The 24941-nt window shown below is 44.5% G+C and overlaps 2 protein-coding genes across 2 annotated transcripts in view; both read left to right on the top strand.

Moving 5' to 3' along the window:
- Window positions 1-11136, top strand: part of macf1a (microtubule actin crosslinking factor 1a) — a gene marked incomplete at its 5' end in the record, with an annotated part of 117677 nt that extends 106541 nt beyond the window's left edge. Inside the window, 8 exons of the mRNA XM_079288262.1 lie at window positions 479-496; window positions 1298-1415; window positions 2724-2786; window positions 3415-3447; window positions 4869-5086; window positions 5988-6110; window positions 6939-7047; window positions 8955-11136. Of these exons, the coding sequence (XP_079144388.1) occupies window positions 479-496; window positions 1298-1415; window positions 2724-2786; window positions 3415-3447; window positions 4869-5086; window positions 5988-6110; window positions 6939-7047; window positions 8955-9196 (924 nt within the window). The 3' untranslated portion in view covers window positions 9197-11136. The remainder of the gene's footprint in view (window positions 1-478; window positions 497-1297; window positions 1416-2723; window positions 2787-3414; window positions 3448-4868; window positions 5087-5987; window positions 6111-6938; window positions 7048-8954) is intronic.
- Window positions 11137-15259: 4123 nt separating this feature from the next.
- On the top strand, window positions 15260-24630 carry bmp8a (bone morphogenetic protein 8a). The gene is made up of 7 exons (XM_079287512.1): window positions 15260-16547; window positions 21445-21637; window positions 22038-22186; window positions 22336-22515; window positions 22844-22923; window positions 23612-23722; window positions 24080-24630. Exons 1-7 carry the CDS (start codon window positions 16010-16012, stop codon window positions 24227-24229), a joined length of 1401 nt encoding a protein of 466 aa, XP_079143638.1. The 5' UTR covers window positions 15260-16009; the 3' UTR covers window positions 24230-24630.
- Window positions 24631-24941: the final 311 nt, after the last annotated feature.

Genomic DNA, 24941 nt, shown 5'->3' with positions numbered 1-24941 from the left:
TGCAGCATTCATAGCAGCTGTGGACAGTTTCCAGCAGCACGTAGTGGACCGCCCATCACTCCCACTGCTACAGAATGTGTGTCCAGTCCATCCTTCTGCACTGTGTAACGATATAGAGTGTCTGACTGCAGGACACTGGGGACACGAACACTACACCAGCTACTTTTTGTCCCATTGGTTGTGCGTCTTGTCTTGTTTTTTGTCTGGCTTCACTCGTCATCGCTTTCTTTACCTCCATGTCATCAGCTGGCAGTTTTATGAAGCACCGACATAACGTCCACAGGCACTCATGCTCACACAACTAATTCTGAGCTGAAATAACAGAACTGCACAAAGAGATCAACAGTTTATCAGAACTTGAACACATATAAATGGTATCCATTCTTACATCATCAGTTGTCAGTACGTGTTGGTTCACTCTGGCTCTGTTTCTTTCTCCTTGTCTTCCTGTGCTCCGTGTCTGCTGGATTTATTGTAGTTCTTCCTCGGAAACCAGGTAACGTGCCGCTGCTGTGATCGGATGTGTGGAATCTGCTTCCTGCCTCCCCCACCAATAGAGTGCTGTCCTTTCTGCTTTCACGATTTCATTTGTTTTGTTGTTGCTATAATTCCAAATTAGTGAATGACATAAAAAAAAGAGGAAGCACTCCATTGTGGCTTTGCAACGTGTAAGCAGGTTCCACCGTCCAGTTGTGTTCCTGCTGTCATTTGTTTTCTGTTGAGTGACAAATTGCAGTGACATGGCTGAAGTGGTAATTAGTGGTTCGGTGTGTGTGTATATATATATATATCTATATCTATATCTATCTCGTATGAAGCTGGGAAGCAAATCAAGCTGCTTGGAGAGAGATCCAGATTCCCTCTGTGCTGGTGTCGCTGTGGACTTCTGCTTTGCTCGGCGGTTTGAATAGAACTTAAGGGCTGAATCCAAACAGAGCGGTGATTTCTGCTGTGACGATGATGCTTGTATTTGGGTGGCTGAGAATCATCAGATAGACTATTCAGTGCATGTTTTTGCATGGAGTAGAACAGATGTTCAGATTTGGTACATGGGCTGCTTTGTGTGACGCTGTGATTCCGTTCAAATGAATCTATCAAATACTATTTTACTCACTGACTGTTTCTGATTCCCCCTCTCTCTCCTCTCTCTCTCCTCTATCCTACGTTTCCTTCCTTTTCTATCTGCCCATTCTTCTTTTTCCACTCTTGTTTTCTACTCCGTTCACTTATCTCTTGCCCTCTTTTCTCCTCATCTGCCTTCGTCCCTTCCTCCTCCTCTTCTCTTTCCTCCCGTCAGTTCGGTGACTCTCAGCAGCTGCGTCTGGTGAGGATTCTGCGCAGCACGGTGATGGTGAGAGTCGGAGGTGGTTGGATGGCTCTGGATGAGTTTCTGGTCAAGAATGATCCATGCAGAGGTGAGTGATGTTTACACACACACACACACACACACACACCTCATACCTTCTTTCTCCTCCTCTGTCTCACTTTTTTAAATTCACATGCATTTACCAGAGCCCGACTGAAAATCTATTTCTGTGGCAGATTTTTACAACACTTTTCACATAAACCTTTTTGAAATTATTTTGTGACATTTTACATTGGAAAATAAATGAACTTGTCAAAAACGCCAAATAACAACGATGGGGAGCATGAATGGTTTACGTTTTGGCGATCCAGCCTCAGGAGCCTGATTCAACTGTTAATCTGAGGATTTGCTGCAGTGAACAAAGGATCATCATGTTCCTGCTGTACTGACGGTGCTGAAGCTCCAGTAGTCGTGAAACAGCTGATAGTGATTACAAATACGCTGATCAACCCTTTAACCAGCATGGACAGAGAAGCTTGAAACGGAATCATTCCTAAACAAACGCTGTTCAAACAATTTACTCAGTTCATTTGGGATTTTATACACGACGAGAAATGGGAAAACAAAATGTATCGTGGTGTTTTCTTGACTTGATATTTGCCTCATGCTAACCTGTCTGCTGGTGCTGCGTGCACAAAGAGGAATGTCTTCTCCTCGACTGCACACAGCTGGGAGGTCACGTTGTGTCCCGTTAGAACTTTCCTCCAGTAAACATATCTACATATATACAGTACTGTATTATAATACTGGTCATACACCATTGACCAATTCTCTTGTTATCCTTATCGTTGACGTTGTTCAACTGCGATTTCATCTTCATGATCGGCCGTCACAATGAGGCCTTTCACTGAAATGTGTCTGGTGCCATCTTGGAAGGTGGCTATCGGACACCAGATGAAGTCGGTCGAGCTCTAGCACCAACACCAGCACGCTCTCACTCTGCTCTCTGTGAAAGCACGGAGCTCCCGACACACTCGCACCAGCTGAAGGAAAAGCTCTGACACGACACGTCTGTCTGTGGAGTTGTCGGTCAGCAGGTGAAACGCTGCCCGTCTCACTTCTCTCTCCAGTGTTCCCTTCAAGTGTTCCCTACATTCGGTGTCTTTGTTTCTCTCCATCTCTGATGCCTCACACCTCTCTGAGCCCGTCCTCAAGGAGTTCATCCTTTCACACCTCTTATTTCTGTACACGCACAGACGATTCTCTCTCCCTCTCCTCTGTCTTAATTATTCCGTTCTTTTCAATAAAATGGTAGTATTGCATGGTGCATGGTCCTCAGTTATCCCCCTCTCTTCCTCCCCCTCTTCCTCCCTCCCTCCCCCTCTTCCTCCCTCCCTCCCCTTTTCTCTTTTCCCAGTGCAACATCCAGGACTTAAGATTCTCCGCTCCGATTCCAGTAGCTCCATCTCATCTCGTATAGGTTGGACTTCTCCTCTATCTCCGATGCTTTCACTCTCTCCTAACAGCCTGTCTTTTCATCCCCCCCCGTCTGTTTGGCAACTTTCTTTTTCTGTCTCTCCTGGACTCTATTCCAGATTTCTTCTCTTTTCCTCCTCTGTCTTTGTCTTCTTGCCCTCTCTCCCATCATCTTCACCTTCTCTTCTTCCTCTTCTTTGACTTGTTGGTTTGGCCTTGTTCTTGTGCCTTGCTGACTGCGATCACCTGACTAACATTATGTCTCCCCACTGTTCTGCTCTCCTGACCCCCACCCCCCTCTTTACCCCCCAGCTGTTGTCGCTCATGCAAGCTCTGATATCCTGACCTGTCTTTTAAAACACTTTCCAGGGGTCACTGACACTCGTGTGTGTGTGTGTGTGTGTGTGTGTGTGTGTGTGTGTGTGTGTGTGTGTGTGTGTGTGTGTGTGTGTGTGTGTGTGTGTGTGTGTGTGTGTGTGTGTGTGTGTGTGTGTGTGTGTGTGTGTGTGTGTGTGTGTGTGTGTGTGTGTGTGTGTGTGTGTGTGTGTGCGCGCGCGTGTGTGTGTGCGCGTGTGACTCTTCATTCCACCGTGAGCGTGCAGTTTTTTCACATGTTCTCTTGTGTCTCTTAGTGACAGTTACTCCTGGCTATTTCTGCTGCCGAGGTATCTACACTTCTTCTCTCTCTGCTCCTCTGTCACTCCATCTCTTTCACGCTCCATCCGTCCGTCCAGCTGTCCGTCTCCATCTTTAACCAAAGCTCTGTGTGTCCGTGTACATATATATGTGTGTGTGTGTCCAGTTCCTAACTGGTGTGAGGTTTGTGTGTGTTTTTAGGCATTGACATCACTCTTGTCTGTGTGCCACATGTTTGCGTCATGCTTTCCTCACTCAAAGCAGGGTTTGGCCAACCCCCTGGTCTTTACTTTTCATTATGAATGCAAGATTTTACAATCAAATAAACATGGCTGGAGATGCTCAGCAGAAAAGAAGTCGTAACGTGTTGTGTTTTCATGTTAAAATGAACACCGCTTCCATGTATTCTCATCTTCCTAGTGTAAGAAAAGCCAACATTCCCATGCATGCTTCACAGGGACAGTGTAAGACCTGGGCGTGGCCAGCCTGGGATTCTAATAACGCTGGCTTCCAACGTGGCTCCATAAAATGCGATGGCTGGTTGGTGGGAGACACAATTACAGGGTGCACCTGGCTTGGATGGCATTGAGGGGGGACGTAATTGCAGGGTGCACCCGTTTAATTGAGCGGCCTTGCTGTTGGGTTGCTAGGGGACGATGGCCATGAGGCTACGAGTTGCACTGCTGCTACGGCTAGCTGCAGCCTTCTTCTCCTCCCTCTCTCTTCTTTTATTCACTCCTTTCAATTTGTTTCTCTTCCATCCTCCCTTTATATATTTCTGTCCTCTTGCTCTCTCTTCTCCCCCTCTCTCTCTTCTCCCCCCCCCCCTCTCTCCCCCCTCCTCTCTGTGGCTGGCTTCTCCAGGCTTCTTGTCGTCTGCTGGGGCTGCTGCACTACTTTCTGTACGAGAATGCTGCCGAGTGTCTTTTTGAAGAAGGGAGAAGCCCTGACTCTCTGGCCTCCCTCCTGCTAAGCATAAACTGGGCATGACCTCCACACACACAGCACAGCTGAGACGCAGCGAGAAGCCCAAATGAATCCAAACGGGAGACCTTGTTGAGAAGGGAGAGAAGAGAGGCTGTGCTTTTTGCTCCCACCACCCTCAGATGTTTTTTAAGCAAATACGCAATGAAAGTCTGTGCGTCACTCTGTGAAAATATGTTTTTAGACAAACCTGGGAGACACACTCGCTCACCTCTCCCTCTAAGAACTACTCAACCAATCTGCACTCACGACCCCCTGAACCCCACCCCTCCAAACATCCGCCCTGCTCACGTGCACTCTCTACCGAAAAGTGCACGGACTCTGACGTCTGCAGCCAAGGAAGCACCGACTCTCTCTCCCTCACTCTGCTCGCTGCCCCCCCCCCCCCCCCCCCCCCATTGGAGGAAATGTGTGAGCCGACATGAACGCACCGACTCATTACTCTTTTGCCGTCTTCTCTCTTCAGCTCGCGGTCGCACCAACCTGGAGTTGAGGGAGAAGTTCATCCTCCCTGAAGGAGCGTCTCAGGGTCTGGCCGCCTTCCGCTCCCGAGGTCGACGCTCCAAACCGGGCTCCCGCAACGCCTCGCCCACCCGCTCCTCCTCCTCGGCCTCCCACAGCGGGGCCTCGCTCCCCTCCGCTCCCTCCACCCCCGCCACGCCGACGGCCTCCGCATCGTCCAGGGTAAGAGTCCGACTCCTGCACGTTTTAGAGTCGAGGGTTTCATTTGATTCATTTACACAGGAGGAGATTCAGCCACGAAAATGTACTTTGTGTTCATATTGAGATAAAACAACACGAGCAAAGACAAATTAAATGATTTTCTTTGTTACTACTGAAACCTGAGACGAAATGTGATTGTGCAGATTAAATAAAAACCACGAGGAAAATGAACCATTCCTTAAACCTCATTTATCAGATTCATCTTTCAGTCACAGATTAAAACACGGCAACAGGAAGCGTATCTTTAAGTCGAGAGGAGGCGCGACATCTGTGGAGCTTAAAAAGTAGCCACGCACACCTGAACAGCTCGTTGTTACCAGGCAACCAGACTACGTGTAGCCATTAGTGTTGTTTAGTCTTTTTTCTGCCTGTTTGTCATCGTGTGTGTGTGTGAGAGCGACTGAATGCACGCTGGTGACTGTATGTGTGTTATCTGTTTGTGTTGCACATGGTTCGGTTGTTGTCATCCTACTGTTGTTGTTGTCAGAAATCACCACATCCTTAACTGTGAAATTGTATTTTTTGTTCTTGTTTCTTTGTTTTGTCTTTCATCTTTTCCCCTCGTTCCTGTCATTCCTGCTAACCTGCCTTCAAAATAATGTCCTTGCTGCTTCGTTGGGTTCTCTGTTTAAAATAAAAATTATTAAAATTGAAAATCAAATCATCTGCTCTTACACAAAAATACACTGCGCTGCACTTCCTCGCTATCCAACCACTCCTTCCCTTCCCTCCATAACTCCCTCACTCCATTTGCTTCCCTCGTTTGCTGTTTTGCTCTTCTTCCTCCTCCTCCTCCTCCTCCTCCTCCTCCTCCTCCACACTTCCTTCCTTCCATCCTTCCTTGCTCCCTTCCTCCCTTCAGTCCTCCCATACTCACTCGCGTGACTATGCCAAGCCCTGGCTGTCACACAGTAAAACTCCAACGCCAACCAAGTGCCACTGCTGCCCAGATCTCGGTCACGGCCTCACCACTCCTGGGCACGAGGTAACACACTCACCCCCCCCCCCCCCCCCACCTCCCTCACCCACCCGCGCCACCCCACTGAACGCGCTAATGCACTAACGCACACACTGCCCCACAGAAACGTCTGCTGCTGGGATGTGAAAGTGTTGAATCTGCAGGTTTAAGTGGTTTTCGTGTTTGAATTACATCATCGCGTCTCTTGAGGGTTGTGAAAATGTTCCAACCTTTGAGAATAAACATGATGTGGCCCAACTACAGCCTGAAGAGGACCGGTTTTAACTTGGCATGGACGATGTATGACGGGGTATGAATGATAATATTGATGATGTCACAGAACGGTTTTGACTGGAAAGGAAGCTGATTGTGGTAAAAAATGAAAAGCCGTTTAAACATAAATTACATTCAGAAAAAATTATTGGAAATTCTGACTTTTTGAATTTCTTACAAACGGTTGAAACGATGAGTTGAATTGAATGCGACGACAGAGAATGATCACTTGTTTGGCTTTGCTGCTTGTTTTTGTCTCATATCAGACTAAGCTGAATTAGTTTGGCTTTAGACGGTGAATCAGAAAAAGCAAACGATTTGATGAGATCACCCTGAGACTATTTAGGAAACCCAAAGCACCATTTTCACTATTTTATAGTATAAATCAAGAAAATAATCAGAAGATGAATCAACAAGTCAGATAATCATTACTTTACTCCTCTTTTAGTGTGAGCCGTGATCTTCTTCACTTGTTTGGTTCTTTGTGTGCACAGGCTGTTGTGAGATGGTAGTTGTCCACGTGATGTTTGTTTTGGAGTGATATGATGATGTACTAGTGTGTATCTAATGTGATTCCTGCAGGGGGCGCCGTCGGGCTCCAAACTGAAGAGGCCCACGTTCCACTCGAGCCGCGGCTCGCTGACCGGAGAGAACGGAGGAACGACGCACTCCTGCAAACCGGCACGAACCGGTGAGACGACGGCGACGGCCGCTGTGGACTCATTATATGTCCAAAGAATGCCAGTGCACATTAAAATGTGTTTATTATCAATTTATTAGCTAATTATTCTTCACATGAAACGAGACTAAGAATCTACAGTCATACTAGATGCTCCGTGAGGCTTTGAGCTGAATGCTAATGTTAGCATGCTCACGTGAAGATGTTAATGTTCACCATAGCATGTTAGCATGCTAGCATGCTCACTTTAAACTATGTGAACGTCATGGTGGCGCTAGAACATGTCTGTACAATACTTACAGCTGATCTATTGAGTAGATGTGAAACCTTTGAGCATCATGCTGTGAGATCAAGACCAATAGGATTCATCCTCAGGGGACCATGATTGTCTGATATCAGTTCAGATATTTCAGTCTGGACTAAAGAGGTGGACCAACCGACCGACCATCACCTGTAAAGCCCGGCCGCTAGCGTGGTTAAAGCATTGTGGTGCAATAACTTCACATCTTAAACCTTATAATGTCTCGGGTCCCCTATTTCGGGGAGCCTCTGTGTAGACAGACATGTGTACTCTGTGTATAATTCACTTTTGCGAAACGAATAAATAATAAATAACAATACCTGTGTAACAAAGAGATTCTGGGCGAAACAACCATGGGAGCCATTTTACACACTGCAAAATACAATTATACATGAACTAAGATCATATCTAGAAGAATACTATAAGTTTTACCACAACACGTTTTTCTGGGCAAAAAACTGCAGTACGATACTCTTTGTTTTGGTCTCTGATGAGAAAGCACGGAGCGATTTTGGCGAATGAACACATCCAGAGGGCCGTGGTTCGACCCCGCTTCGCGTATCGTTTTCGAAATTACTCTCTTTCAAACCGTTCAAAAGTTATGGGGGTTCTTGCCAATATCAGCCACAGGTCACGACAAAAATATTGGGTAAAACAACTTACGTTTTGATGATTTTATGGACGAAAAACGGATCTATTCCAGCGGATTTTGGCACAGCTGTGTCCCCCATGTGGTGATGTGTGGTTGTGAGTGATATCACTGCGCTGGTTTACTGAATGAGGAAATGGCACCCGAAACTGTGAGCTGGACCAATCCATTTAGGGAGGGGGGTTCGCCCAGCTTTTTGCGATTTCTAGTCAGTAAACAGACAATGAGATTGTCAAACACTCCCGCATGGCTCCCGTTGGACTAGCCCACATCGAAAAAGGTGTTTTTTGTGCCGATCAGTCAAACACAGCCGAATCTAGGAGTCACAGACACAAATTATGATTCATATATTTTTATGATTGACAGATATGACATTCATAACTGCTCAAAAGTATTCCAAATGGTGTCAAACTGCTTTATTCGGATTATTGAACACTCTTAGTGATAAGAAAATTTAATATATAGTTAATATTTAGTTATATAGTATATACAATTATAATACAGCAATGCAACTGCTGGTTCCAAAAATCTAAATTGTGCTTGAATCAGACCATTTATGCTGGCCTGCTTCACTCAATCGAAGTAAAATATGTTGTGGGGACATGTAAAACGTGTTGTTCTATGTCTGTGGCATAATTTTAGGCCAAGGCAGGCATTATTTTAAAAAAAACAAGTGCTTTTTTTCAGGCGAACCTGGAACTTTTTCAATTTGAGCTGTGCCATAAGTGTATCAGTTATTAACCAGTAACATGTACACAATATTTACACAATTGAACACATCTCACAAGTGTTACCAGTATTCTAGCATCAAAATTATTAAAATAGACCTTGTAGTTAGAGTTCTGGACTCTCTTGAGTATGGGTATGCAATTTTCGAGCAGAGGCCTAAAAATAGGGCTGGTGTTGTCGTTCAGAAAAATATAATCTGCACATTTTTTAACAAGTGTTTTTCGTCCGTCTACCCGCTAGATCCCAAACGAGGGGCGTCCACAGCCAGCGGGTCGACCAGCCGAGCCGGCAGCCGGGCGGGCAGCAGAGCTGGCAGTCGGCGCGGCAGCGATGCCTCGGACGCATCAGAGCTCCAGGACGCTCGCTCCGTCTGCTCCGACGCCTCCGACACCCCACGGCGACCCGGGGCCAAACCCTCGAAGATTCCCACCATCTCCAAAAAGGCCCCCAGCCCAAAGAACCCTGGTTCTGCGAAGAAATAACTCCAGCCACAGAGAAATGTGGAGCAGAACCGTTGCCCCTCCGTCTCACAGAGGGATGACGATCATCGGCCATTCTCAGTGTACAAGCTCTTCAGCCTGACATCCATCCACAGCGCTTGTGTAGAGTTTGTGCACTATGACTGATATTTTCCAGGGAAAGGAGGAGATGGATAGGATGAGTAAATCTCTTTCTCACTCTTTCCCCGGCCTCATAAACGGACTGAAAACCTGCACAAGAGGAGTGGAGTTCTGTTCTGGAAGTCCGGGCCAGAACCCGTGGGGTCGAACTGGACTTTTCCCCTTTAAGACGCGACCCCATTTTGCCTTCCAGTCTCCTGCTTCGTCTTTTAAACGTTCCCCCGCGTGGAACCCAACACCCAACTGACCTGACGTGACGCTGCCTTACTCGTACGCTGCTGTCCACATCGGACAGAGCAACCGCTTTATACCACACTGACACGCAAATACACACAGGGACACACCACCACCGATAGGAAAACAAACAAAAAGACATTCAAGAAACTAAAGAAGAAGAAAGAATAGCGGGTCATTATTTTTGCCTCAGGGCCAAATGCCTCAGCGATGAGTTTAAAAAGAAAATATGCAACGACCGCCATGCCGCTCACTCCGGACTGGTTGGTGAGAAAAGCGGTCACCTCAGCAGATCTGCAAAAAGCAGCCACCTGCTGTGGTGAGCTCAGGAGGCGGGAAACGATGCCCCACACACACACACACACACACACACACACACACACACACACACATGTCGGCTAACCTCAGACTCGGAGGGTCGGTGGTGGTGCTGCTGCTGCTGCTGAGGACAAACACTCACACACCCTAACACCGCAGAGCAGACTCCTCCCGACCGCTGGAACGTTGTGTGTGCATTTCAGCAGAGGGCGGTGCGGTTTTGTCACAACAATCCAACACACGGAAATCACAAACTGGCAATAGAAAGGACTGTTCTTCTGGTGACACACTCTGCTAACAGCACGTTACTGACAATATACGACATGTGAAACCTAACCCGATGTTCGACAACCAGCATGCACAAACTGTCTCTTCCTCTGCAGTTCCACCTTCATGTCCACGCTGCGTTGCCCTCAGCAGCACACACACACACACACACACTCAAACACACACGGTGGTGTGTATCATGTGTGTCATTGTTACAGGAAATGATAGAGGTCGTTGACTTGAGTCACTGTATGCAAAAAAATTGAATTTGCGAATGTCGTTTTTTGTTTTTCTTCTGGTTGTTTTCTGGTTAATTTATAATCCAGTTGTACTTTTGTTATTTAGCTTGAAAGAAAAATCTATTTATTTTTCAGTGTCCTGTCATATCACCTTATGCGGAGAGTGATTTAGTATTATGGTTAAAGAAATTGAGTTTTTTTTGTACCAAGGATAAATGTCCGCTCGGCTCTTTAATACGTGTGTGTGTCTACTTCATTGTAACTTTATTCACTCGGTCTCTGACTCTGGTGGCAGCCTTGTTTGTTCTGTTTTCGTTCTTTCTTTTTTTGCTAATGACTACAATTCCCAGACCATGACCAAAGGGGTTTTCCCTTCATGTCTAGAGAGAACTACAAATATGAATGACAGGGAAGTCTGGGCGGATTGGACCAATGAGAGCAGGTTTCCTCCCTCATGTCCCTCCCCAGCATCTCTTCTTCTAGGCTTTTTTTCAAATGCCCGAGTCGTCTCTGTGTTATCTCAGTCTGAGAGATGAAGTTTATGAAAAACGAATGAAATTACAGTAAGAAAGGTGATTTGTATTTATTTATTGTCTCTGGGGGGGGGTGGTTCTGTGTGTAGGAGACGAGTCCTCCTCTTGATGCTGGGAGGGTGTTACAAGGAGTCAATGGTGTAAAAGTAAAACAAAAAACTAAAATTATAAACAATTTTTTTCCGTTTTTGTATTAAAAAATATGCTTGCAGTAAAACCCTCTTGTTTTTGATTTTGTCTATGGACCTGTGAAAATATGAAAACTGTATGAATGCTGTTTGTAAGTTATTTTCATAATTGATTAATTGTAGTTTAAGTTAAAATAATTAACGCTTCTCAGAAGCAGACATTGATTTTCTTCACCTGATAATAAGTCGAATCATTTGGTTGTTTCTCACACAAACACTATTTATTTAAATGCATCGTGTGTGTATGTCCTTGAGCCTTTTGAGATGGGAAAAAATAATAACAATTACAACAACAAAAAACGGGGAAGTATTTTAAATGTATTATTATTGTAACAGACTGTCTCATGTTTATCGGTTTGTATTGGAGATATCATGTCCCTTCAGGGTTGCCGTAGAGAAAAGGCGACTTTCGCTTCTGGTCAAAGGGGGGGGGGGGGGCAGAAATAAAGACCACCAGTTGCGGTAAAGTCAGCAGACACTCAGATCTCCGTGGTCAACTCAGCAGACTACATGTTAGTGCACCTATATGCTGAAATTCACGGTAAATGCATTTAAACGGCGCAGACCGGGAGCGAGCAAAGGACTTTGAAAGTTAGCGGAAACATTAACGTGAGACAACATCCGGTTTCTTCAGACGAACATCCGGTTTTCAGAATAAGATGCCAACAAAGTATGAATTATATTCACATTAAGTATGAAACATGCTGCCTGCATCTCGTGAACCAAATGTTATTGCCCTTTTGTTCATATAGCAGTACTTTTAAAACAAAAGTGCGCAATACACTACTTTTGAATTCATTATTGAACTTTGCCATAACAATGCGATTAATCGCAAAAAATCCATGCGATGAAATACTTTAATTGTTGCCCAGCACTAATTTGAATGTGTTGTGTTATTTTCAGCGTGATTGCTTTGTTTGTGATTACTGTGCGAGTACGTTTGTGTGCATCGCTGCACTCAGGACTTGGTCATTGTCTTTTTACCTAAATATGTTTGCAAGATTCCATTAGTGTGACTTTAATTCATTTTTTGTCAATTTTATCTTTGAGGCAAAGTAGTATCTATGTCATTTTAATATTGGACTTTTTTCTTTACGTAGGACGTGAGTATGTTTATCATTTCTGAATAGATTCCAATGAGATAAATGGTTTTAATTCTTTGTTTACAGCCTTCAGTCGCTCTTGGTTGACAGCAGACCACAGACTCGGAGGACATTTCTCTGTAATTATCCTGTAACGGATCAGGACACTGAAACACAGGGGAGGTGGTGGTGGTTGAAATCAATTTTAATCATTTGAAATCTCTAATGTCGAGTTCCCCTCCAGCTCTGTCTCACAGTCCCAGTTCACGTGTCCGTGTGAGACAGAGAGGGAGTGTTTGAAAATAACTTCTGTCCTGTTTATTCGGTGGTTCCACCGGAGATGATGAGGTCTGAGTGCTCTGCAGCTGTGTGTACACACACATTTCTGTCCACACTGCATCCATCTGGGCCCGTCCTCCCAGACTGCCCTCTCTGATGACCGTCATTGCTCGTAATGTCATTTGTCAGCTGGGTTTATGTTTTCAAGGGCACTCGGCTCCCCTTTCCGTTCATTGGTCTTGAACTCACTCCCTCTCTGTTCTTTCACCTCCTCCATCCTCGCTCACTCACTCCTCACCATGATCAGACGAAACCTCCCAAAGTTGTGGACGTGCAAAGGAAAGGAAAACAAAACGGGCAGCGCGTTAATTCCTGGCATTGGGGACTCGCCCTTTCGGCCAGGACAAAATGAAGCGCGGTCACTTTGGTTTGGTCAGTGTTATTCATGCCTTTCAAAGTGACCACAAGTAGCAGGCAGCTTTTGAAGAATAGAGTACACAAACACGGGCTGGCACAGGGCTGAGCCTCACTACTATATTTGAGTCATTTCTTCCCTCCAAGTCCTTCTGCTTTAAACACACATGCAGCGAATGAGCTCTGTACACTAATGAACAGCTCAACAGGACATGGTGTTACCCGGTGAAGCCTTCAGTGTTCAAAGGTTTCCACAAGTGTTTCATGTTAGTCAACATTGGGCAAGTGGCATTTTTTGTCCCTGTGACAGTTATGTTTGAGATTGTAAAGCTTGAACTAGCGGTAGAAGAGGTGATCAGATCTTATACTACATATGACAAAATACATGAATACGCTCATGACTGGATGCTTCGTCATCAACGGACGATGCATAAAGTCAAAATCAATCCAGCAAAACTACGGCGCATTCCACCGCACACTGAAGAGCACGAGCCATTCAAATATTATTCACATCAGAGGGAACAATGTTAACCATGTCATAAAAACAACACCATAGACACATTAAGACAGTAGTAACGCTACTGCAGATGTAAAACAAAAGCACTTCACTTACCAAAGCTGCTGTTCACTTAAAGACAAAACCTTTCTTTCATTACAAAGTTTAATCTCACAGTTGTACAGAACATCGGTTCAGTTTCAGCCAGAAGTCCTTGTCGGTTCATGGGCGCCCCAGGCTCGACCAGGGTCAAGCCTCCCCAGTTGTATTTCTTGAATCGTCGTTAATGCGTTTGAGGGCTGAAAATGTCTCGACAGAGGCAGCAGATATTGGGATTGTCACCGCCAAACATGCCAAAACTCTAAAAATGTAATGTCACGTAAAAACGTCTTACATATCTTTAAACTTGAACTCTTACTACTACAAAGTTCTGTTAGTGAGTTTCACAATAGTGACACTGACCAATCAAACCGCACGTTCTCGGCTAGGCCAGCTAGCAGGCTCTGACACGTCAAAGAATACGCCCAACATGTCAAACTAAAGATCTGATTGGTTGAACACTATGACAATCAACAATATCGTCCCCGTTCACTTAAACTGCACTGGGATTCACTTGTGAGTCTGCAGGCCTCGAGCATGTTTTTACCTAGCGACAGCATAGGGGCGGAATCTGATTGGATGAAAGCTCAACTTAAAACAGGCTGCGCTGGAAGAAGGGCAACAGAGGAAGACAGTAGCTGTGCAATGAGATAATAAGCTTATGGGGGGAAAATCTATAATACATGTAGTGTATTTATGAAAAATAATTAAATTATAAAATAGCTCTAACTTTGTGATTCTGTCTAGGCCAACAGAGAAGGCCTTGCTGGCCCTGACGGCCCACCACTGACAAGTCACTATTACTAAATCTAAGTAAATATGTCAAGGATAACATTTGACTGAAAATGGAGGTTTTAGTTGGCAAACTTACGCAAAACAATGTTAGCTGGCGCTATGCTAATATATTCCTAACATCCAAATGTTCACGTGTTTGTGTTTCAACTGCAACATTTCTTTAGATCTAATTATTTAATGTCTTTTTGATCACAATGTAAAAAACAACTTTTAAGTGGCTAGCTAACTAGCTAACATTTCTTCGACGATAGTTAGCTTTAGCGTAGCTCTGAGCATTAAGTGTCCCAAGGTACCAAATATAGGAAGAAAAGGAGTTGGAAAAATAAGATGAGAAGTAAAATACAAAATGAAACAACTTTGTTTTACTAACTTACTGCAGGTTACAGGAAAGAAGTAAATATTTGTTTATTTTTAGACTCATTTAAGATAAAATATTCTAATTTATTAATGCAATCAGTTCTGTTTTTGACTTGTTACTGCCTTTTGTTTTGGTGCCACAGAGTTCGATATCCGAGAAACTGAATCCACTTTTGGCTTTGAATCCGTTAAGCTTAGTTGTCAGCAGCAGAGAATCGCTGCTATTCCAACGGGGCATCGGGCCACTTGACATACTTCCCGCCTGAGACTCGACGTTGAGTAGCGATGAAAGGAAGCAGTCATAAGAAGATGAAAAGGAGGTGAGGAGGCGAGAGAGATGAGGTCTCCCAAAGAGACCACTGGGAGGGGTGATGATGGGATGCAAGTTTAAAGACTTGAAAGAGGGCGAGAGGCGGAGGCTGGGAGGGAAACTCCCTCAACAACTGTTACCCTCTCTGAGCTCCACACAGGACACTCACTGCTGCACAGCTCTGCTTTTAGATGCACAAGAGCTGCCACACGTTTGAAAAAACCCAAGGACTTACAATCGGGGAACAATTTTCTGGAGTTACCGTTTTCTTAAATTGGATTAGGAAAGACATCTGGAGCCTCAGAGATGTGTGGGTGGGGTGCGGTCTCTGGAATGGATGATTAAGCACTCAAAGATGACTGGATAAAAGCTTCCAGCAGTGACTGCTCCACAGGGGCGGGTTCTCACGAGGTATCTCGTTGAGCATTGACTCACTGCAGGTGTGAACTTCATTTTCCTTGTGAGGCCATGGAGGATCGGGAGGAAACCCGATGACACGGCTCTCCGATTTCACTCCAATCTGGGGCACCTGCTCATCACCCAAATTGCTTTCCATCCCCCGAGTTCACAACTTCAAAAGCTCAGACGGATCTTCCACAGGGGCATAGTTTGTCTGTATTCAAAACACATTGGAAAGGCTTGTAATTATGCCCTCACTCTCATTATCTCTGTTTCTTCTGCTGCACGACTGAGAGGTGAAGGGAGAAGAGGATCAGAGGAAGAGGATCAGAGGTTGAGGAGTCTTTTTTTTTTTTTTTCTTTCGTCAAGATTAGAGAAGGTAGAGGAGGGAGAGAGGAAGGCAAAGAGGGGAGGGAGAGATAAACAGAGGCAGTTTAAGGCGGTAAACACGTGCCGTTCCAGAGCCAGCTCTCCTCTAAACACACCAGTAGATCAGCATCTGTCTGACACAGACGGGACCAACTGGAGTGAGTAGAGAACACTGTGGTTGTCAGTCTGGAAACACTGGAGCGAAGATACTGTCGAGAAAAAAAGCTGATTATTTGTGAGATTAGAAAAATCTTGATTTGCCTGCAGAGAAGAAGAAACGAGGCAAACCTCAGCCATGGACGTCTCCCACAGCTTCTCTTGTCTCTGCTGCGAGATGAAACAGCAGCACAAAAGCAGGAACAGAGTCCTCCGCACTACATCCACCTCCAGGCCCCATGGGCCTCTCCTCCACCCCAGGACCATGCTCCTGCTGCCCCTGCTGCTGCTCCTCTGTCTCTCCCTGTGGAGCCAGCAGGCCGAGGCCCTGGTCCCCTCCAGTTTCAGACGGCTCAGCGGCCGCGAGAAGAAGGAGATGCAGAAGGAGATCCTGTCCATCTTGGGCCTGCCGGGACGACCCAGACCCCACCCGCCGCTACGGCCGCCCTCCTCCGCACCGCTCTTCATGCTGGACCTGTACCACGCCATGGCTGCTGACGGGGGGGAGGAGGAAGGGAATGAGATCATTGTAAACGGGCCCGGGATGGGAAAGTTTGGAGGGGCGGAGAGGTTGGCTCAGGTCAGCCACGCGGCCCTGCCCACGCTCGGCGCGTACACTCCACCGCTGGGCACGGTGGTCAGCGAGGCCGACACAGTGATGAGCTTCGTCAACCTGGGTGAGTACTTTACACCTGTGGTCGGGTATATGACCCCTGGGAAGAGAGAAACACAGGAAGTGATGCAGTTTGAACCGAGAGTTCAGGAAGCGCACTGGGCTCTGAACGTGGACTGTATAAGGCTTTGAAGCTGATAGCACATAGTGGCCAAACCATGGAATTACAATTTCAGGGTCGGTCATGTGATGCCATGGGGCCCAAAACACTTTCCCCATAGACTTACAATGGGAATAAACATGTAAATCAGCACGTCGTTTTATTTGAGTTCAATCAACTTTCTAGTACGAATAGTTCATTAAGTCATTAACCTGATGAAGGTCTGTGTACCGAAGCGTTGTCTCTAAATATCAATTGTGCATTTTCTCAAGTAATGTACATGTTTTCATTCTTTATGCTAAGCTAAGCTGCTGGCTTTATATTTAACGGACAGACGGAGTGGTATCAATCGTCTTCATTCGCAGCAGGTAAGCTGCCGTTTTAGTTTCTCCCCCACAGAGAGGATTACAACCTAAGTCAGTATGGCTGATCTATATCGGTAGGTTTCCATTTCAACCCAGTATTCCTAAATCCACCAGCCTCGCTCCACTGCTGCTGCAGCCCAACTGGGCCGAGCGTCCGTAAGTTGCTCCAGGACTGAGAAGACTTCCGGTACGATGATTGATGGAGGATGATAAAAGTACAAAATCTGATTAGTAAACATAACCGGAAACAAATGAGATCTCCTCCTGGAGAGGGTTCTTCCTGTTTACCAGTCAAATGAGAAGGTACACGCTCTCTCCGAAACATGACTAAAATAAGATGACACAATGGTCCTTAAGTACTTCACAGTGCATAATGGTGCGATTAAGAGTGAGTAACTGAGTCTACATTTGGTTAAATTGAGTGAGTAATACTTCCAAGCAGGGAATCGATTCAACTCTGAATGAATTACCTCTTCATACATTCATACAGACACAAATCTATGAGTTGATTAATCCGTTTGTCCTTGCCAACCTTTTTGACTGATTTAATTGTTTCAAAAGAAAAACCCAAAACGCCACATTTGATCTGGTGCCAGCTTCTAAAATGTAAGAGTTTCCCTTTTTCTGGTTGTATATGAAAGTGAAGTTAATATTTGTTCGACAATCATTCAACAGCAGATTGACGGTGAATATAATGATTTGCTTCTGTAAATAATACTGTTAAACGTTCCCACCCAGACCCTGTGTGAGTGTTTGTGCTTCACTGATGCCTATCTGTCAAAGCAACAACTAAACATCCTCTCCTCCATGGCTTCCTTCCTCCAGCTCCTCTGGGATGGAATCGCTGATCTGCACTCAGTTCACCGTGGGAAGCGTCTCCTCTCTGTGCTCTGGGTCAAATGAAGGGTTTCTTTTTTTGAAATTCTCTGTTTTGGAGAAGAACATGCACCCTTAAATTTATCAGTCAGCACTGCAAAAACCCACAGCGTTTCATCATCCAAACCGCCACCATGTTGTAAACAAAGGTGGCTGCTGATGCCTTTACTGGAGACCTGCAGCGCTCGCCAGTGCGTCCCTTCATATGGTGAAGCTTTGTTGTTATATTTGCATATAGAATTATCGTCATTCAACGTATTGTAATTTTCTCACTCGCATGCAGCGGTTATGCAGATATTTTACTAAGTAAAGTAAAAGTAGCAACACCACAGTGTAAAAATACTCTGTTACAAGTCCTCCATTCAAAACCTTAGTCAAATAAAAGTATGATTTTAGTCTTCTTCTTCTTTCTTCTTCTTCAAAGAGAAAAAGTACTCCTCATGCAGAATGGCCAATTTATGATTTATATAGATATTTAATATCCCTGGGTTATAATCATGAATGAATGAATGAATTTTATTGATATAGTGCTTTTCACAGACATTAGTATCACAAAGTGCTTAACAGAGCAGACATTTAAAAGCATAAAAAACACAATGTGACCCAAGGGTCAATAAATGATCTACACAGAGAAAATAAAATAAAAATGTAAAACATATTTTAAGAGCAGGTCTAGGACATGGGTTTACTTTTACACAAACGCCAGCCTAAACAGGTGGGTTTTGAGCTGGCTTTTAAAAGTATCCACAGTATCTGCGAGGCGCAGAGTTGCAGGCAGAGCATTCCAGAGCCTCGGGGCCACTGCCTCAAAGGCTCGGTCACCACGGTAGTAGCAGTCTGTGGTATCATTGATATGCAGATTCAAATCACCAACCAGAAGCACTTTATCGAGCTTGATAATAGAGGTCAGAAAGTCTGTGAACTCTGATAAAAACTGACCTGCAGGACCTGGAGGTCGGTAAATTAAAAAACAGTAAAACGGCTTTAGCCGGCCCACTTTAGTCAGCTGTAGTTCAAAAAAGTAACATAGGATTCTGTGCTCCCCAAGTGGCAGGAAAACTGATTCTTCCAGACCACGGCGAGACCTCCACCACGGCCTGTCAGACGCGGTGTCCCAACATAAGAGCAGTCCACAGGGCAGAGTTCATTGAAATGGATGCATTCCATAGTCCGTTGCCAGGTCTCGGTCAGAAATAAAAAAGCCAAATTATGACTTGTGAACAAGTCATTTAAAATGTGAGCCTTGTTTGTTACAGAGCGTGCATTGATCAGACACATTTTGATGGGGGAAGACACTGTGTCGTCAGCACAGGAAGCTTTGGGGGTATGTGCAATAGGACGGATCACTCTGCAGCACATCGAACCCGACCATAACTAGGGCGTGAGCGCGAGTCTGTGATTCTCACGGGAATGTTCATGGGTCGTGGAGTGGAAGTTACGGTCGAGGCTGGGGAGAGAGTAGTAGGAGACCCTCCATGCCGCCAGGGGGAGCTGGTGTTGCTAGTAGGGGATGAATGCGGCTGATGAATGATCGTAGAGGAAGAGTGAAAGCGGACAGGGGATCCAGGTGTAAACAGTCAATCATGTGAATGGGAGTGAACAGCATGCTGTAAATTAGCCGCTAGCAGGCGGCTACCCAGCTTGTTAAAGCGGAAGAGCGGCCCCAAAACAGATTCAAATAGTCAATGAAGCTCACGTTGTTGGTCCTGCAGGCGGCCTGGAGCCAAGTGTGGAGGCTCAGGACTCTGCTGAACCGCTGTGTTGATGTGCACATCACTTGAATGTTGCAGTTGGTAAAGGTGGAGCGTATTTAAATGACTTCATATACTGGTGGGTAGCTTCATCTTTTATAACATATCACACTTAATTAGATTATTTGTATTTTCTATTAATATTTTGCATCTGCAAAGTAACAAAAGCAGTCAGATAAATATAGTTTAGCAAAAAGTACAATGCTGGATTCCAGAATGCAGTGGAGCAGAAGTATAAAGTTACACACGAGTAAAGTACAAGTTCCTCAAAATTGTACTTGAGTCCAGTACTTCAGTAAATGTACTTAGTTACTTTACACCACTTGCTTGAATGCCTTGTTCCATAAAGCTGATCCTCTGCAGCTCCTGAACTTCATCAACTTTCTGCTTCGTGACTAATCTAATCAATGTGTGTAGTTCATGTAAGTTGAATCAAACCAGCATGGGAGTGTGTTCCTACGCATGTGTAATAGAAAGACGCAGCTGGTTAGAATTAACGGAAACACGCCGAGAGAAGGAAATAAAAGAGGCAAACGGTTCGAAGAGAGATGAAAATACTGCTGTGGAGGGAGCGACTCTAAAAATACCAGCAGAGCTGCAATTAGTGGTGTTTGTGCTGAGCAGCTGCTGTGGTTCAAGGCACAACGTGTCTCTAATTACTGCAGTGTGTGTGTGTGTGTGTCCCTGAGAGGTTCCCCACAAGGGGACACACACACACACACACACACACACACACACACACTGCGCCGGTGTTCGTGCGTTGGCCCGCTCACCTCTTCATCTACATATTGTTCTTTAACAGGAAGTCCACATGGGGACGTGTTTCAGTGAAGTTTGGCAGAGCGAAGCGATACATCACATGTTCTCTTCCCTGTCAACACTTGAGCTGCCCTTTAGCAAGGCACTACATCCTGTTCAGTGGAGTGAGATGCAGGATGTTGGTGAAAAAGAGCGAACACGCATCATAAATCTTCTTCACGTAAATAAATCTCAGGAATGGTGCAGAAAGAAACTGGGTTGGGAAATATATATAAATATATATATATATATATATATATATATATATATTCCTTCTCTCTTCTATAGAATGAACTTAAACATTCCAATTTGTACTTTGTTACAACTGTGCTGACAAATATACTTCTTTACTTCTAGTAAAACTAGCAGTACTACTGTGTAAAAATGACTCTGTTTCAAGTAAAAGTCCTGCATGGCTTTACGAGGACTGATTCATTATTTCTTGGCAGGCTAGCTGTTACCAGTCTTTATGCTAAGCTAACTGGCTGCAGCTTAATATTTACTGTAAAGATAATATGAAATATCTTTCAGGCACGAAAGTGTATACGCTCAAAATCCTGAACTTTTAAATGTTTCCATTTCATGCTACTGAATACAACAATACATTGTACTACTTACTCATTACAGGAAGCTATTAACTAGTTAGTTTGATGAATCAGCTCATAGAGTATGACATGTTATAGATTGAAGTACACAGCAGTTAAAACCAACCACATAACTATTTACTTTGATCTGATGACCCTTACTCTACTTGTTGTATTGCTAGTTTTACTGAAGTGAAGGACTGAATTCTTCTAGTCATTAACTCATCTCCCAGTGATCCTATCCGCACACCTTCACACCTTCACACACCTTCACACCTTCACACACCTTCACACCGGTCTTTTTCTTCCTCCATTTTCACATCCGAATCTCACACCACCGGCTTTTTGACGATAGAGCTTTTTATCAAACATCAAAACATCTCAACTATTGGCCTAAGACTTGATGCACACATCTCTCTCTCTGCAGTGGAGCAGGAGCGTGACCTGTTGCAGCCTCGTCCGTACTGGAAGGAGTTTCGTTTCGATCTGACTCCCCTCCCTCAGGGTGAGACGGTGACGGCGGCAGAGTTTCGCATTTACAAGACCCTGACGATGGGCCAGAGGGCCAACCGAACACTGCACATCTCCGTCTACGAGATCCAGCGAGAGAGCAGACACAGGTGACGATTGACATACTTGTCCAGAGCTGCGTGGAACCACAAGATAAGCAGCACGTTGTGGGGCCACTTCTAGTCTTTCTGACGATCAGGCTCACTTGCAAATAAACTGTAGCTCTGTCGTAATCCTGCCATTGACTGGTGATTAACTGAAGTCTACTCACCCGAAAAAATGTAATGAAAGAATTATACTAATGCCTGCTTTTATTTTGAAGGAGTGTAACATCCTGCCAAATGTTCAAATCAGTGAACGTATTATTCATCATCTAGGATTAAAACTATCATTTAGTGTGAAGATATCATTTGCTTGATTGAGTGAAAGTTCAATATGTTTACCTTTGTCTCTCTCAGCCTTCTTTTCACTGTTTGATCAAGTTGACATTATTGTCTGCCTTTTGTTCAGAGAACCAGAGCTGGTGCTGCTGGACATGCAGTCAGTGCCTGCAGGACAGGAGGGCTGGCTGGCCTTTGACGTCTCCTCGGCCTCCAACCATTGGCTCCTCCACCCCCGCAGCAACCTGGGCATACGTCTCTATGTGGAGACAGAGGAGGGTGGGTACACCGGAGGACCATCATGATCCCCGTTTAATGTACATTTGGAGTAATTGACATCCAAATGAATTGAATGGTTTATTTGAAGTGCAGTAGTAGAACTGCTGCTACTGTATGAATTCTACTCATATTTCTGTGTCCTCTCCCAGACCGCTCCCTGTCTGCAGGCTGGATCGGGCTGGTGGGCCGCAGGGGCCCTCGCTCCAAACAGCCCTTCATGGTGACCTTCTTCAGGGAGAATCAGGTCCCGTGTCGGCCGCCGCGAGCTGTGAAGCCACATCCCCGCAAGAAGAAACCCAAATACGACCTCCCAGTCCCCAGCATCCATAGTGAGGGACCCGGCGCCCACAGCTATGCATTTGATGCTCTAATGTTATTTGAGTCTCAGAATCAGCTTTCTCACAAGGTCCCGGGATTTAAAGATATTTATCTGCCAAATTTTGGATATGAAGAAATCATCCTTCATTAAAAGACCGATTCCTAAATGTGAATCATTAGTTCAGCAGATATGAATACATTCATTTGAGTTACGTAAAATGTAATCAAAGGGAACCCAACCTCGGTGTACTGATTGTGAAGGTCATTTTAAAACCTTAAAATATATAAATGATGGAGATAGTCTTGTTTTGAACTAAATGTTCTTTTCTTCTTGTTCAGATCGGAGTCCTGTAAACAGCGGAGGTCAGGCCTGTAAAAAACATGAACTCTACGTCAGCTTCAGTGACCTGGGGTGGAAGGTCAGCTCTGAATTTAACTTCTGATTCTTGTTTTGAGTACTTCAGGAGTATTTCATCCTTTACTTTCTTCCTCCAGTTTCATTCATCTACTTACTTTACTTCTTGCATACAAAGACAGTATGATTGTTCAAGAAGGATCATTTAGGTGGCTGAAAGAAGTCCATTATATCACCGTGTCATACTTGGGCTGTAACTAGTTATTATGTCGCTTCGATGTATTTCTCAAATCATCCTGAACATTTTTAAAAACAGTAATTGCATTTCTTATAACAATTCGTTCAAACAGCACCGCTTAATAGATTACCTGCAAAAGTCCTTAAAAAAACAATGCAATAATGAAAAAAGTATGTCAAAATACATTTTATCCCTAGGATAGTGTGTATGAATGGGTGAATGATGTGAACGCGCTATACAAGTACAGTTAATTTACCAAATAGCTTCAGAGCTGAAGCAGAAATGCCGAACTTGATCGATTAAATGTAACCAGATGTTGAGGACAAGTAGTTTTGTACCAAAGCAACTGAGAGTGTCTCGTATTAATTATTAGTGTGAATAGTAGATTATGGCCCATATGTACCGTTTTATATATATATATATATATATATATACTGTAGTGATATTTCTTAATAGATTAGATAGGTTTTGATGATTTTCCTGCCTGTAACTATATTTCTGTGGTTGTGCTCAGGACTGGGTTTTGGCCCCCACTGGATATTCAGCCTACTACTGTGATGGAGAGTGTTTCTATCCTCTGGGCTCCTGCATGAACGCCACAAACCACGCCCTCATCCAGCAAGTGGTCAGTACACGTATCACACACTGAACACTCTACAATACGTAAACTCCTTTTATGACTGTCTGGACCTCCATACCAACATGCTATTTAGTATGTCCAAAACCTTAGTGTGAATCCAATAGTACGTGGATTTCCTACTATTAACTGTGATATTTTACTAACATTAACACTGGACACTACGCCAGCATCACTGTCCCATAATGCAATGAGCTAATAAAAACGTTCATCATGGATAAAGGCTCACAGCTCAATCCCTTCAATTTAAGCATTTGGATATGATTTCACTTTGAGACGTAATATAGTTCTTAAATGAGTTCCGACCTCGTGAATATTAATCATGAACTGTTATTCCCTCTGCAGGTCCACCTCCTGAAGCCTGACGAGGTTCCGAAGGCATGTTGCGCCCCCACCAAGCTCAGCCCCATCTCCGTCCTGTTCTACGACGACAACAACAACGTCATCCTCAAAAAACACCGTAACATGGTGGTTAAGACATGTGGCTGTCTATGAGGGCCACACAGGTTCCACTTTGACACTGAAGAGTCCTAAACCAAACTAAATGTACAGGATGGGGTTTTCTACACAGACATCAACTCTGCAAACCAGTTTAACGTGATTGTTTTGAGTTCTGATTCAGGAGCAGTGACTTCAGTCTTTAATCTATTTTCAAATACAGTATTTTCTGTGTGATGGGTGTTTATGTCCACATTGTCAGCTGGGCCTTTTTACTGAATATCTGAGGTATTTGTTTTTAACAACTTTTCCCCAAACTACCGTACATGCCTTTCTTATGCAGCTGTAGTCTCCATAGAACTGTAGATTGGATGGTGAAACATGACATTAGTGGTGCTGGTTGTTTTTACTGTAACACAATGTAGAGAAAATTGTATTGAATTAATAAAACGATATTAACATTATCTTGACTTATGGTCATAGTTTTTAAAGGACTGAAACCCAAATAGCTCAGTGTAAATACTGCAATAAAATTGCAGGTTAGTTAAGTGGACTTCCGTTCCGTCACTTCCTGTTTCCTTCACCTACATTCCCCTGGGTCCTAAGCCCCTCCAAGTACAGCTTCTTATCACCCTCTATGTACCAACCGTACATTTATAACAAATGCCACACATTATGGTAAGCAGCGTTGCATGAGTGTCTGACCAAAATACCTTTTGTTCAGTCTGCATCGCTCTTTTCTGTAACGTTACTGGAGCGACAGAACCTC

The sequence above is a fragment of the Melanostigma gelatinosum genome, assembly GCF_949748355.1.
Source record: "Melanostigma gelatinosum genome assembly, chromosome: 17".
In the NCBI taxonomy this organism is placed as follows: Eukaryota; Metazoa; Chordata; class Actinopteri; order Perciformes; family Zoarcidae; genus Melanostigma; species Melanostigma gelatinosum.
This window is presented reverse-complemented; position numbering and strand designations above follow the sequence as displayed.